At 37.5% G+C, this 13,599-nt stretch overlaps 1 protein-coding gene across 11 annotated transcripts in view; it reads left to right on the top strand.

Moving 5' to 3' along the window:
* GNPTAB (N-acetylglucosamine-1-phosphate transferase subunits alpha and beta) overlaps positions 1-13,599 on the top strand; it is a 45,633-nt gene that overhangs the window by 27,681 nt on the left and 4,353 nt on the right. For 8 of the 11 annotated variants that reach the window (XM_082310300.1, XM_082310302.1, XM_082310297.1 and 5 more), the window contains 8 exons: positions 734-857; positions 1,640-1,843; positions 2,993-4,098; positions 5,138-5,337; positions 5,607-5,826; positions 6,809-6,922; positions 9,593-9,678; positions 11,495-11,593. In XM_082310300.1, coding sequence (XP_082166426.1) covers positions 734-857; positions 1,640-1,843; positions 2,993-4,098; positions 5,138-5,337; positions 5,607-5,826; positions 6,809-6,922; positions 9,593-9,678; positions 11,495-11,593 — 2,153 coding nt within the window. Of the gene's footprint in view, positions 1-733; positions 858-1,639; positions 1,844-2,992; positions 4,099-5,137; positions 5,338-5,606; positions 5,827-6,808; positions 6,923-7,382; positions 7,821-9,592; positions 9,679-11,494; positions 11,594-12,841; positions 12,929-13,599 lie in introns of those variants that run through there. The other 3 variants (XR_014228023.1, XM_082310298.1, XR_014228022.1) reach the window with 3 other exon arrangements.

Raw genomic sequence — 13,599 nt, 5'->3', positions numbered from 1 at the left:
TTAGTTGTTTTAAATCTTTAAGGATGTAGGCATATAATTGCAAAGTCATATTGTTAGTGACTTTCTATTGTTCAGTGATTCTTCTCAGTTATGATAAAGTCAGCTTAGGTGCAATGTTGTTTGTGATAACCTGATCAGTAAGTGTTTCAGTAGGAAATGTGCTGCTAAAATCTTGAAACAGTAAGGCCTAAAGGAAAACGTGTGTGGTTTTTAATGCCTCCCCAGTTGAAAATATACACACCCCCACACTTTTTTTTATCTCGGCAATTCTTAGAATTATTTAAGTCAGAGGATCAGATGCTTCAGGGATTATGTTCAACATGTGCTGCTTGTCTCATGACTGGTTAGTAATGAAGAAACATTTTGAGTCAGAAGAACAAGTGAACCGCAGAGCTATTTCAGAGTTTAAGTTCCTTCTTATTATTTGATAAAAGATAAAATATTAATTTTCATTGGAATATGGTGTGTGGAAGTGGATTTGGGATCCTACTTTCTGTTTCTGGCCATTGCTGCCTTGCTGTATGGCCTTGGGAATTCTTCAGTTCTTCCTTCTGTTCGAAAGGGGTAACATTTATTTCACAGATGATAGAGTTTAAACGCTGTTTGTAAAGCTTTGTGAATACTTAAGGCACTATACATGGGGAGGCATTATTTTAAGTCTCTCTATTCCAAGAAACAAGCTCAGTTGACTTCTGTTTGCTAGTCCTTGTCTCAGACTGTAATGTTGTTCCAGGTTTACTTGACTTGGCCTGTGCCAAACTGTGCTGAGGGATGTCCTGGCTCATGGATTAAAGATGGTTACTGTGATAAAGCCTGTAATAACTCAGCGTGTGACTGGGACGGAGGTGATTGCATTGGTAAGACAGCAATGTTAAATTATAAAAAGTGAACTGTTTGTTTTTTCTTATAAGAATAATTCTGTAACTTGTCATTCTCCTGTCTACAAATTTTGCCTCCTTTGATAATTAAAAAAAGTTGGCTTACAGATGAAAACCTTATTTCTTGCAAACAGCAAATTTCTATGGAAAATGACAGCAAATAGTAGGGCATAGGAAAATCTTTGGGTACCAAATTTGACTAGCTGAAAGAAAGGTGTTTTTGAAATGCATATTATTATTACTATATATTGTTGTATTTTTTATATATATATATATTATATATATATTTAAACAATTATATACTATTTGGACTCAGAATTCAAATAATAACAGGACTATGAAGCTGCACCATTAGTTCCTAGATTGAATTTTCAGGAATGCAGGGTTGGAAAATGAAGTGGTACTTCTGGATTGAGGAAGTGATACCACTCTAGGGAGCTGTAAAGTCAAGACTGCAAGCATGAGAAGAAGTAAATCAGTTTTCTGCCTGCCTTTTTGAAGTTACGACAAAATATGTGGGAGTTTTTGTTGCAATTTTAAGTTGGTTCCTAAACTTCTACAGTGAGATTGTGCACACTATAGATTTTACACTAACTCACAGAGGTCTGGCTAGCATTTACCCCGTTTTAATTCCCCCAGTAATAAATAAGATTGTTGACTCTTCAGTCTGGCTTTAACACTGTGGCATAAAATGTAGCTTTCCTCAGAAATAAGGGTTTTAAATGACTAGGGTTTTTTGTTTTTCTTTTCTCTCCCTGTAGGTAACAGTGGGGGTAGTCGCTATGTTGCTGGTGGCGGTGCAGTTGGAGGTATCGGGAATGGACCACCATGGCAATTTGGTGCAGGAATAAGTGGTGTTTCGTACTGTAACCAAGGCTGTGCTAATTCCTGGCTAGCAGACAAATTCTGTGATCAGGCCTGCAATGTCCTCTCCTGTGGATTCGATGCTGGTGACTGTGGCCAAGGTATGCAAAATACATGGCTGATAAACTTTCTGAAGGGATTCTCTTGAATTGCCTGACCTTTTTGGTTTGTCATTACTCTCAAATTGGGCTAAGATGCCCTGTACAGGAGTCATGGAAAAGAGCTGCTAGCAGCTGAAGAAGAAAGTCAGACACTTCTTGTGTTCACTAATCCAAACCTGAATCAGTATTATATGCTACTTTATTTAATAAAACCATTATTGACCAAGCATGGGTGGGGTACTTGATACTTTATGGAGCAACAAGCATCAAACTCCTTGCCCCAAGAGGCTTACATTTTAAATGGAAAAATTACATTTCAGCTATGCAAACGGTCTTTACCCAAGTAAGGACAGCTGACTTGATGGTGCTCACAGTGGTTAAGAAATTAAAGAACAATCTGATTCTGACAGTGTGAGTTCAACCCTGGCTCTGGGCTCTTGCCAAAGGCTACTTTCAGTCACCTGTGAAGTTGTCTGAAGTTTATTTTGATATGAAAGACTAGAAAGAGTGAATGAAGTGATTGAGAGTGCTGTCTGCTATAGGCAGGGGAACAGAAATGGAAGAATTTGGCCTGTTTGGAAGAATAGAGGCTCTCCTGCATCTTAGCTCAGACAAATGCGTGACTGGCAATTATGTTGTGGCAATGCAGTTTTGTTCGTGTGAAAGTTGACAGATATTTGTCTTCTGCTGTGGGAGGGAGAAGTTCAATTCAGCCTATCCGATTTTGGAAGTATCAAATCAAGATGCAGTGTATTAGTGAAATCCAACCGTTGTAACATTAATCTACTGAAAGGTGGCAAAAATGTATTATGGGCATGTTACTTATGACTGATGCATAATTTTAAGTGACATGTGATAATGAGCCACTTAGGTTCTTCAGGTAGAGACTGAAAGAGTGATAAATTACACTGGCTTTTAGAATTACCGTGGGAATGTCTGGCAGCTTTATACATCTGAGTATGTTCTAGTTACTAATTATTAAAGATAGGTGAGCAAGAAACTGGAAGCTACAATAAGTGTTCTGTCACAAAGCTGTCTCCCTGCTGATATAGTGAATCTAGCTGAGCATATTACAATTAAAATGACTGAAAGATAAGTGTCACACTTCAAATTGACAGAAATCTGTTTTGTTTCTTGTTTTTTTTCCAGATCACTTTGAAGACATGTACAAGGTGACGCTTCAGCTTAATCAGACCTACTATGTTATTCCCAAAGGTGAATGTCTGCCCTACTTCAGCTTCAGTGAAATAGCCAAGAAAGGAATTGAGGGTTCCTATAGTGATAATCCAATTATCCGACATGCTTCAGTTGCTAACAAATGGAAGACTATCCACCTCATAATGCATAGTGGCATGAATGCAACTGTGATCTATTTTAACCTTACGTTTCTAAATAAAAATGATGAAGAGTTTAAAATGCAGATAGCTGTTGAAGCTGATACGAGAGAGGAACCAAAACTGAACACAACTTCCATGCAAAAATCCAACTCTGATTTTAAAACTATAACTTCAATACCAGAAGCTGAAATGATATTTGAGGATATTCCTGAAGAGAAACGCTTTCCAAGAGTCAGGAGACATCGAAATGGCACAAAAGAGAGTCTACATGAAGAGGTGATAATACCATCAGTAAACGTGTCTCTCCTTCCTGAAGATGTTCAGCTAGCGCTGCAGAACCTGGACTTAAAACTACTAAATGGTGATATAACTCAGAAAGGGTTTAACCTATCCAAGGCTGCTCTCCTGAGACCTTTCCGGTTCTTAACTACAGTAAAGAGTATTATAGACCTGGAAAAGAAGGGCATACATAATCGTTCAGAAGATCAGAAAAACCGTACTAGCTGGCAGAAGCCTCATAAGGATGTAAATGATGGCAAAATAAAACCAATAAAAGCAAATGAAGTTCCTTCAAGGCTTACAGGAACAAAGGGGACTGTTGTGACAATTAACACAAATAAAACTATTTATAAAGGAAAGCCTAAATCCACACTTCCAGCCCAGAGCATGGGAAATAAAAATGAAACTCGAGAAAAAGTGCTGAATGCACTCATATTAAGGGAAACCCAGAAATCAAAACATACTGGGAATTTAGATACTGGAGAAGACGCACAGGGAATGGAAGGAGGAAAAGGGCCTGTGCAGGTGGATATAAATGTAAGGGAGGGGCTAGTGGGAAGAAAGCTACAGTCTTATGCTGAAAGTTACCAAGGCTTTTTGCCATGGGAGAAAAAGAAGTATTTCCAGGACCTTCTTGATGTGAGTATCTTAAAGTCATTGCTTGTTGGCATAGTCACGTCTTTCTGCATTTAGTGGAATACTGTTAATACAATCTATAAATTTGGTATGTGTCTTGCCTTTGAGGCAAATACTGAGATTTTTTTGAAAGCTCCTTTTGACTTTTCACATAAAATCCAATTTGTTTACGACCTGGGCCTCTCTTAGCTAGGTGGCAAAAGCTGAATAGCCATTTCTGTTCCGTTCCCTTTCTACTGCCGTTTTTTTTTTTTTCTCAGATTTGCTTTTAGTCATTGTATGTTGGCACAGGGCTGTTGTTCAGACATAGCACTACAACAGAAAGCTTAAATTTTGTTTTGATTGCATTTATGCAAGTATGGATCCAGTTTTTTAAAAGAATATAAAAAATATGTATAATGGTTAAGTACTTCAGTTCTAAAAGTTAAATTGAAAGTCTACCAACAAAACTGAATATCCAGACCATGTCAAGAAAACATGTAGGAAGCTTCCTCTGCTTCCAGCAAAAGCATTTTGGCAGTTTTGAAAACCTCTAGAAGATAGAGACAGTGCTTCAGTTGGTAGCAACTGCTTTGCACTACTCCAAATAGCAAAGGGGCTATGTTTTTGAAAGACTACCTCTTTCTGTTCATTTGAGATTGCATTTTGCATGAGGAATCTTTATATTCATAGGATTTCAGTTTATCAAATATAGATGAATAATCAGCAAAAAAGAGGCAATATTGCAAATAAATCTGATAGCAAACGGGGACTTTAGTGTGTGTGTGGGGGGGGGGGGTGTCAGAGCACAGATATTAAGGAGGTTTTTTGTAGACTGCTTTTCCTCAAAGCATGAAAATTTTAAGGAAAAGGTTACCTTTTTATCTTTTCTTTTTAGATAGAGAACTAAGGAATATGGAGAAAAATATTCAAAACTTCTCTTCCCATTTTCAGATATTGGAAAGAGTTAGCATCTGGCTGAAATGTAATTTTTTCTATGTGTTTAATGTTTTTGGTCTTTTTCGGTAATGTAGCCTTGATTTATGCCTGTCCTGCTGTTTAGGAAGAAGAGTCATTACTGAAACAAATGTCATACTTCACTGATGGTAAACATTTTGGAAGGCAGCTGAAAGATACATTTGCTGATTCCCTTCGATATGTAAATAAACTTTTAAACAGCAAATTTGGATTTACATCTCGGAAGGTCCCTGCTCATATGCCTCACATGATTGACCGCACTGTTATGCAAGAGCTACAGGATATGTAAGTATATCTTTAAAGTAATGTAAACCTCTATGTAATTCTGCCTTTCTATTGATGCTTTGCTATAGCTATTTCCAATGTGCTGATGGCTACTCATTAAAATTACATTTTTAAAAGGGAAATAGGGAATCTATTGCAACGTGATAGTTGTGCTAAAATAAGGAGACTTTTGAGTACCCTTTAAAATTTTAGATAAGAATTTGTTTTTAGTTAAGGAATGTTTCACTTCAAGAAACTGGAGTACTAAATTAGTTTACATTCTTACATAGGTTTCCTGAGGAGTTTGACAAGACATCATTTCACAAAGTGCGGCACTCAGAAGATATGCAGTTTGCTTTTTCATATTTCTACTATCTTATGAGTGCAGTCCAGCCACTGAACATTTCTCAGATCTTCGATGAGGTTGATACAGACCAGTCGGGCATTTTGTCTGACCGAGAGATTCGCACATTGGCCACAAGAATCCATGAACTACCATTAAGTTTGCAGGTACTCTTTCCTTACCAATAAGTTTTAGAGTAACTTCAGTTTTAAAGTCCAAAACTGTTAAAATGAGTCAAATCTTTATTTATCCTTGCTTACAGCATCTGTAACACTTGGCAATTCTTAAATTTTACATGGAGAATATGTTCTACTTTATCATTGTTATATGGAGTCAACAATTAAATTGAGTTCTAGCAGCATCAGAAGAATGGATCACTGGTGTCTGAGTTCAAGAAAGCAGTTAGTGTGAGTTTGTCAGAAAAGATGTTCACTGGTAAAAGCCACTGTGAAGAGTTGGATCCTGCTGTGCTTACTCTTGTTTTTGCACATAGTATAAGACAGTCCTTGTCCTGAGGAATTTGTGGCCTAAAGAAAGAAGTGAGAAAAAGGGTATCAAAGAAGTTGTACTAGTCAATACTATGGCCATATACAAAGATTCACATTTCCATTTTTCTGGGACCCTGATAAACAAAGAGACATGGTCTTTGTAGGACTTATGCCAGTAAATTTGTTCTTGAAACAGCACATAAAACCACTGGCATAGCTGGAACACAGCCCTGCTTTAGTATGTTCCTGACTTATACCTTAGGCAGAAAAACTTCATCCTGTCCTTTCAGTTCACTTTTCTGTTTGTTTGCTTGATTTGGGGTTTAATAAGCCACTGCTGGTTTGGGAATTCTGTCCTGACATCATCAGTAAAGGTGTGTTTTTCATTTTTAAATGAAAATGACATTAAGTCATGCTTTATCTGCTCTCAGTTCAACTATGCACTGAGCATTTGCTTTACCTTAGGTGCATAGGGAGTCCCACTGACTATAGCAGTTACTGAATTGGGATCTGCTGAATATTAGGTCGTCTTTTTCCAACAGTAGCATGGAAATTTGTTATGTAGGTAACATTAAATATGTCTGTGCACCCTGGATTTTTAGAACTATGTCAGTGAGAAAACAGGATTATCTTTTTTTTTTTTTTTTTTCTTCTCTATTAGGATTTGACGGGACTAGAACAAATGCTAATAAATTGCTCTAAAGCTCTTCCTGCCAACATCACTCAGATCCATGTCATTCCACCAACTCAGGAAGCATATTATGATCCCAATCTGGTAAGAAACATTGGTCTTAAAAGATGCTTGGTTTCTTTCCCGAGCATGTATTTACTGTGGTTGAAAAGCTGGTGTGATTTCTAGAAGGAAGGTATTTTTCAAAAATTTCTAATTGTGTGCACATGAAGTGTTTTAAAGTGAAAATTTTACAAGCTACTTCCTAACTTGTAAAACCATTAATTTCCTTCAAAAACAGAGAAAAGCTGAGCTTTAGAATGTTATTATGTATGGGATTTAAAAAGTCCATCCTTGCCAGGAAAATTCACTGTTGTGAACCAAAAAGACAATAAGCCCAATACCTCTCTGACTGGAACTTTCTGATAAGTCTTTATATGAATTATAACCTGTGTATTTAAAACCAAAACAAAACCCAAAACCCCACCAAACCATCAGATGGACATCTTTAGAACAATTCTTCCTAATTTGAAGGCTTCAGACTAAGTCCTTTTAACTTCCAAAGATGGGCTGACAGGAGCCTTATGAAGTTCAGCAAGGAGAATTGCAAAGTCCTGCACCTGGGGAGGAACAACCCCATGCACCAGTATTATGCTGGGGGCTACCCAGCTGGTAAGCAGCTTGGCAGAAAAGGACCTGGGGGTCCTGGCGGACACCAAGTTGAACATGAGCCAGCAGTGTGCAATTGCTGCAAAGAGGTGGTATCCTGGGCTGCATTAGACACAGAGTTGCCAGCAGGTCAGGGGAGGTGACCCTTCCCTTCTGCTCAGCACTGGTGAGGCCACACCTGGAGTGCTGTGTCCAGTTCCAGGCTCCTCAGTACAAGGGACACATGGACATCCTGGATGGAGCCCAACGAAGGACCACAAAGGTGATTAAGGGACAGGAGCATTTCTCTTACGAGGAAAGGCTGAGAGAGCTGGGACTGTTCAGCCTGGAGAAGAGAAGGCTCAAGGGGGGGGATCTCATTAACAAATATAAATATCTGAAGGGTGGGCACAACGAAGATGGAGCCAGGCTCTTCTCAGTGGTGCCCAGTGACAGGACAAGAGGTGATGGGCACAAACTGAAAACACAGCAGGGTCTCTCTGACCATCAGGAAATTCTCTTTTACTGTGAGGGTGACCAAGCACTGGTGCAAGTTGCCCATTTGTGGGCAGTCTCCATCCTTGGAGATATTCAAAAGCCATCTGGAAATAGTCCTGGGCAACTGGCACTAGGTGGCCCTGCATGAGTAGGGGGTTGGACCAGATATACTCCTGAGGTCCCTTCCAACCTCAACCATTCTGTGATTCTGTGAAAACTGAGGTCTTAGGACTAGATGTTCCTTAAGGATTTAAGTCCTTAATTCCGATTTTAGTGGTTAAATTCTCATTAAAATCTGCTGGAATTTAGGAATCTAGAATCTTTAGATCTGATACTAATACCTAAATTTCTTTTACAATAAGAATTTAATTCCTGCATCAACCTATGCATTTGAAAAAAAATGTGTGCGTGTACTTTGCTAAATTGATGGCCTGGTGTTTTACAGCTTCAAACCAATACTGTATCAAAGCAAAAATAATTTCAATGAGTACAGATCATGAACTGTTGGGTAGCAGAAGACCATTATTGATGCCCAACACATGCAAACCATAGTACAGATATCTACAATGTGTATGTAGATAAATATGTATGGACATTGGCTATTTTTTCTTTTTTTTTTTTTCTTTTTTTTTTTTTTTCCTCCCCTCTGGACACCTATCCTGCCTTGTATTCTTATCAGGTTATGTTACAAGGTTTTAAAAATACTTTCCCCTAAGTCTGAATTCCAGCAAAGTTCTATATAAAGCCATTCTGTCAGCCTGATTTGAAGAAATGAAGTGTGGATTTGAGAATTCCTGCACAGTCTGAGTACATCTAGTATAGCCTTACTTCATTTTGCCTCCTTATGACTCTCAACTCAGTTTGCAAAATTATGTGAAGTAAAAACTTTGAAGAGTAGTAATAAAGGATGGCTGCCATGAATATGTTTTAAGATGGGGTTGAAAATAAGAAGTCGCAGTGGTTGGGAACAACGTCAAATTACTTTAATATTTTTGGAGAATTAGTAAAATTTTACTAATCTAAGCAGTAATACCTAATGTACTAATGTTATCAGTCAGTTCAAATAGTGACAAAATAGTGTTTGTGTTTAGCACAGAGGCCTAATTTATTTTTACTTCTGTTGTCTGCAACAGCTAAATTTCTTGGAATGAGTCTACTACCATAGAAATATCCCTTGAGAAAAGAGATTTTATTTCCCGGAATTGTTTCAACACAGCTTGTGATAGAAATAAGGCCTGATGTGTATCAGCTGTTCTGCAGAGTTTGCCTGGCCAGTGTTACTGGTAGCCTCTACCAGAGGAACGTCAAAGACACCTGCCGAATGAGCTACAATTTCTAAATATTTTATTGAGGATGAAATCTAGAAGTTGCAATGTTTTTGCCAAAAATAATCTGTGTTTTTCATATAATATTTTTATGCATAGGAAATTGTGATGTTATGCACCAGTATCTTTTTGTTTGTTTGTTTTTCCCCTCAACAGCTGATCAAGAAACTATTGCTTTTCATTCTAGGAGAGTAAAGTGTATGCAGGCCTTTCTAGCTGTAATATAAGTTTTCTGCAAAGTGCATCTTTATAACAGGCTCTGTAATTTTCAGTAACCTATAATCTAAACAATGTTTTCTTCCAGCCTCCAGTAACAAAAAACCTAGTGACTAATTGCAAACCTGTGACTGACAGAATTCGTAAGGCATACAAGGACAAAAACAAATACAGGTATGCTGTTACAGTCCTGTGAAAAGCCATGCTAGGTTTTCTAAAGCAATAAGAAAGGGTATAAATACATACGTGACCAAAGATTGTATGTGTATGTTAACAAATCTTAGCTCAATTTATTTTAACAGTGGAACTGAAGAAACATACTGATATCTACTTATGTATGTTTCATTGTGCAGAATGATGTGATTTTTTTCATAGTTTATTTAGTAGACTAAATATCTCCATGCTACTTTGGTCATCTTGGACCAGATCATAATTTGTGTTGTACAACAGTAAGCCAGAGTAACTCTAGATGGCTATATAAATTGACTATATGTAGTGAGTGAGGGCGGTTAAAGTAGCATAAAAAGGAGGAAAGAGCCTGTCCTGTACCTAGCAGTTGTAAATCTGCTTCATCCTTTCTTTTGCTGAAGCATAAAAAAAGAAAAGAAAAAAGCATTTTAGCCCGAACTACCTTGTGGTTTTCCTGCAAGGAGGAGGAGTCACAGGCAGGGAGGGAATGGGACAAGAAAAGGGTTTCCCCTTTGGAAACAGCAGGACAAACCACGATCATGACTGTGGGTTTGTTTGAAGAATTGTATTTGCGTAGATCTGCCTGAGATCAGGTTCTCTCAGATCTTTCTTCTCTGAAACCTGCAAACCAATTGCATGCCTATGAGGCTGTTTGCTGGCATGGAGCTTATAGCCTTGTCTCCTGTTCATTGCCTCACCAGTGGTGCTGGGTAGGGGAAAGTGATGAGGACTCTCTGAAGCATGCAGTTGCCCCGGGAGTGGCTACAAAGTCAAATAAAACTGTAGAATGAAAGGTTACAGATGCTGCTTAGGGCAGCTTTTGGACATTTATTATACATTAATCCATAGCACCTCAAGTTGTGCAGTAAGCTTTATAAATAATTCTCTTCCCAGGACAGTTTATGCTAAAACTGAAAAGCTAACACAACAAATGAGATTGAAAAATGTTGGGGTGGAGGCAAAGATTTGCTGTGCATAATGACATAAATACATTAGTATTATTAATGACATAAATACATTAGTAGTCAGTTTAAGAGACAAGCTGCTCTTTTTTTCTGTTGAACTTCAATATTGAATAACTGTATTATTAATTTTGTGAGCTTAATAAATGGAGTACGTTCTCAGGTGAGACTTCAAGGAGCAGGCAGGGTCTTGTATCAAGATAAGAAAGGTGAAAAATCTAAGTGTGGTACCTCTAGTAAGACTGTTGAAAGAGCATTTGACCCCCTTTTAAACTCAAGATAACCTTCAGAAATTATATACTTCTGCATTTCATATACTTGTTTTGTCTGCAAGTTATTGATTAGGTGGGTAAGGAAGGTTTTATTTGTATTTAAGGCTGTAGTTTTACATACTCTTCTGTAATTTTATTGTAAGATTTTTCTGGGATTGGTGATTGGATAATAAGAACATGTTTTCTCATGTCTGAAGTGTAATTATAAATTACAATTGTAAATTTTGTGTGTTTTAAAAAAAAAAAAGCATAGTAAGCGTTATGTCTACTTTCAGATTAATTGTTACTCTTATGCCAAAACTTGTAGTTTACATAATTTGTATTAGAATTCAGTTCTTCAGTTTATGGGTGGCTACTAATAAATCTACAGGGAAGTGGTTCTGTACAAGAACATTAGCTGAAAAATGTAAGTATACCAATAGAAATCAAATTATAAATTCTAATGAAGGTTGGACAGTCAGATTAGAAATAAGATATTAAATAAAATATTAAATTAATATTTATTGAACCTTTAGGTTGACTTTAGGTTGTTCTGTTAATGTATATATATTTTTTTTTAACAATAAGGTTTGAAATCATGGGAGAAGAGGAAATTGCCTTCAAAATGATTCGCACAAATGTTTCTCATGTAGTTGGTCAGTTGGATGACATACGAAAAAATCCCAGGTATCCTGTTTCTTGATTTGTATGAAGTTTTGAGGTGGTTTTAATTTTTTACTTCAACTGTTTAAATTGTTTCTGTGTTGAAAAAAAATAATTGCAATGTATTTCTATGCTGTGTGTTGGCAAGACCAATTTTAACCAAAAGTATTCTAATTTTTTCTATTTAACTGAAGCCCAGTGACTTCCTCTCTGTTATGCTAGGAGTTATCTCATTAATTTCTGTTACATTTTTATATACCTAAAGCCTTTGAAAATTTGTATATAAACTTCAGCTATTTTTGAGGCTTTCATTTCTGCCATTCCAGAGGGCATACAGTTTATATTGCAGGTAGTTTTATTTTAAAGGAAGAGGATTTTGATCTGCTTGATGTAGCAATTTTAGAATAAAACTTAGGTGTGGATTATTTTGTTACAAAATCAGTTTTGCATATCCACTATGCAGTGGTACTGATTTTTTTTTTTTTAATACTTGGTGAGAAACCATCCAAAGCTGTAAGGTAGTCCTCTGTTTCTCCACTCTGCAGTGGTGAAAGGCTTAGATACCCAAATCTGAGAGTAGGCTCTGTAGTGCTGAATTAGGCTCCTGAAGTGACTGTGAGATAAATGTCCTGGGATACATTTCAGAGCAACCACCTTGCACAGCAAGGGATGCTGTATTTGATAGTCAAGTCTGAACCTGCTTCATAGAAGCGTTTAACTGTAGTCCTGAGCCCATTGCATAAGACTGGGGTTCAACAAGACATGGTGAGATAATTTAATAGCCAGCTGTCTTAAAGTGAGAAACTTTAAGGTTAATATCCTCATCGCTCCCACTTACTGTGCTTTGGTTTGCTCTGTGTAGCAGCCTCTCGGTCTGTAAACTGCATCCCTTTCAGATGAAGCTAAACAGGGATATACATTCCAGGAGTGCAGCTACTGCATTCCCAGGGCTAATGAGCTGCCAGTCCAAGGGACAAGGTCAGGGATAGTCCAGAGTGAACTCCCAAAATACTTATAGTGTAGACATATGATTGCCATAACCAGCTGCTTTGCATAGTATTACTTGATAGTGTAGACATAGCCTGCTCATCTTTGAAGAGGAAAGGTGTATTTTGTTCTTCTCAGATGTAGCAATTCAAGTGGCTGTTTGTCCCCTGCACTAATTCTCTAGAGCAAGGTTACTGATTATGCCAGATTTGGTACAGACTGAAAAAAAGTGGTAATGCCCTGTGTAGGCTAATTCACGTGCTCTAGAGTTCTGCTTATTTCCAGCTTCATGCAGGAAGTCTGAACTTTGCTCTTTGAAAGAACACACCATACTAAGAGAATACAGCTGACCAGAACTACTTATTTACAAAGGTTAGCAATTGCAACACATATGTCACCAGATGTGATTTCTTCCTCTGGGGAAAATGTAAGGGTCTTGTATCTCACAATATAAATAAAGCACATAACGGTGCCCATATGTGGGAAAGGGAATTTTTGTTGTCAAGCACCAGGTCAGAGTGGCCAAGGATACATAGCAGTCTAGCACGCTAGCTGCTGCTTTATTTTCAATAATTTGCAGTAACTTAGATAGCTGTGTGTTTCTTATATGAAAAATAACTCTCTGCAAGAGGCATTATTGGGAGCATGCTTATTTGGTCACAGTGGTTTCCATATGAATTCTATCCAGGTTGTTGTTGTTTGTATTTCAGCTGATCATACAAGTTCATCTTTGGGTCTGTGATTCAAGTCATGTCGTGCCCACTTTATACAGTGTTCTCAGTAACTCAAAGCCTGGGGACCAATCTTTGCCTTCTCTTGTACAATCTTCTGTAGGTTTTTATGTTGACTTTCTCTGAAGAGTGCAGCATACACAGTAAAATATTAATAATTTAGTATGTTTACCTCCTACAGTAGACTTCATTTTGTTATTTAAGATACTGTACTCATGATAATTTATTTAAAACTGTAAAAACCCTTACCCAAATCATAATGCTGGCCTTGTAACCTGCTGTCTGTATCCAGTGGTGGGCTCTGGGATGATG

The sequence above is a fragment of the Platalea leucorodia genome (assembly GCF_965183815.1).
Source record: "Platalea leucorodia genome assembly, chromosome: 4".
Lineage (NCBI taxonomy): Eukaryota > Metazoa > Chordata > Aves > Pelecaniformes > Threskiornithidae > Platalea > Platalea leucorodia.
This window is presented reverse-complemented; position numbering and strand designations above follow the sequence as displayed.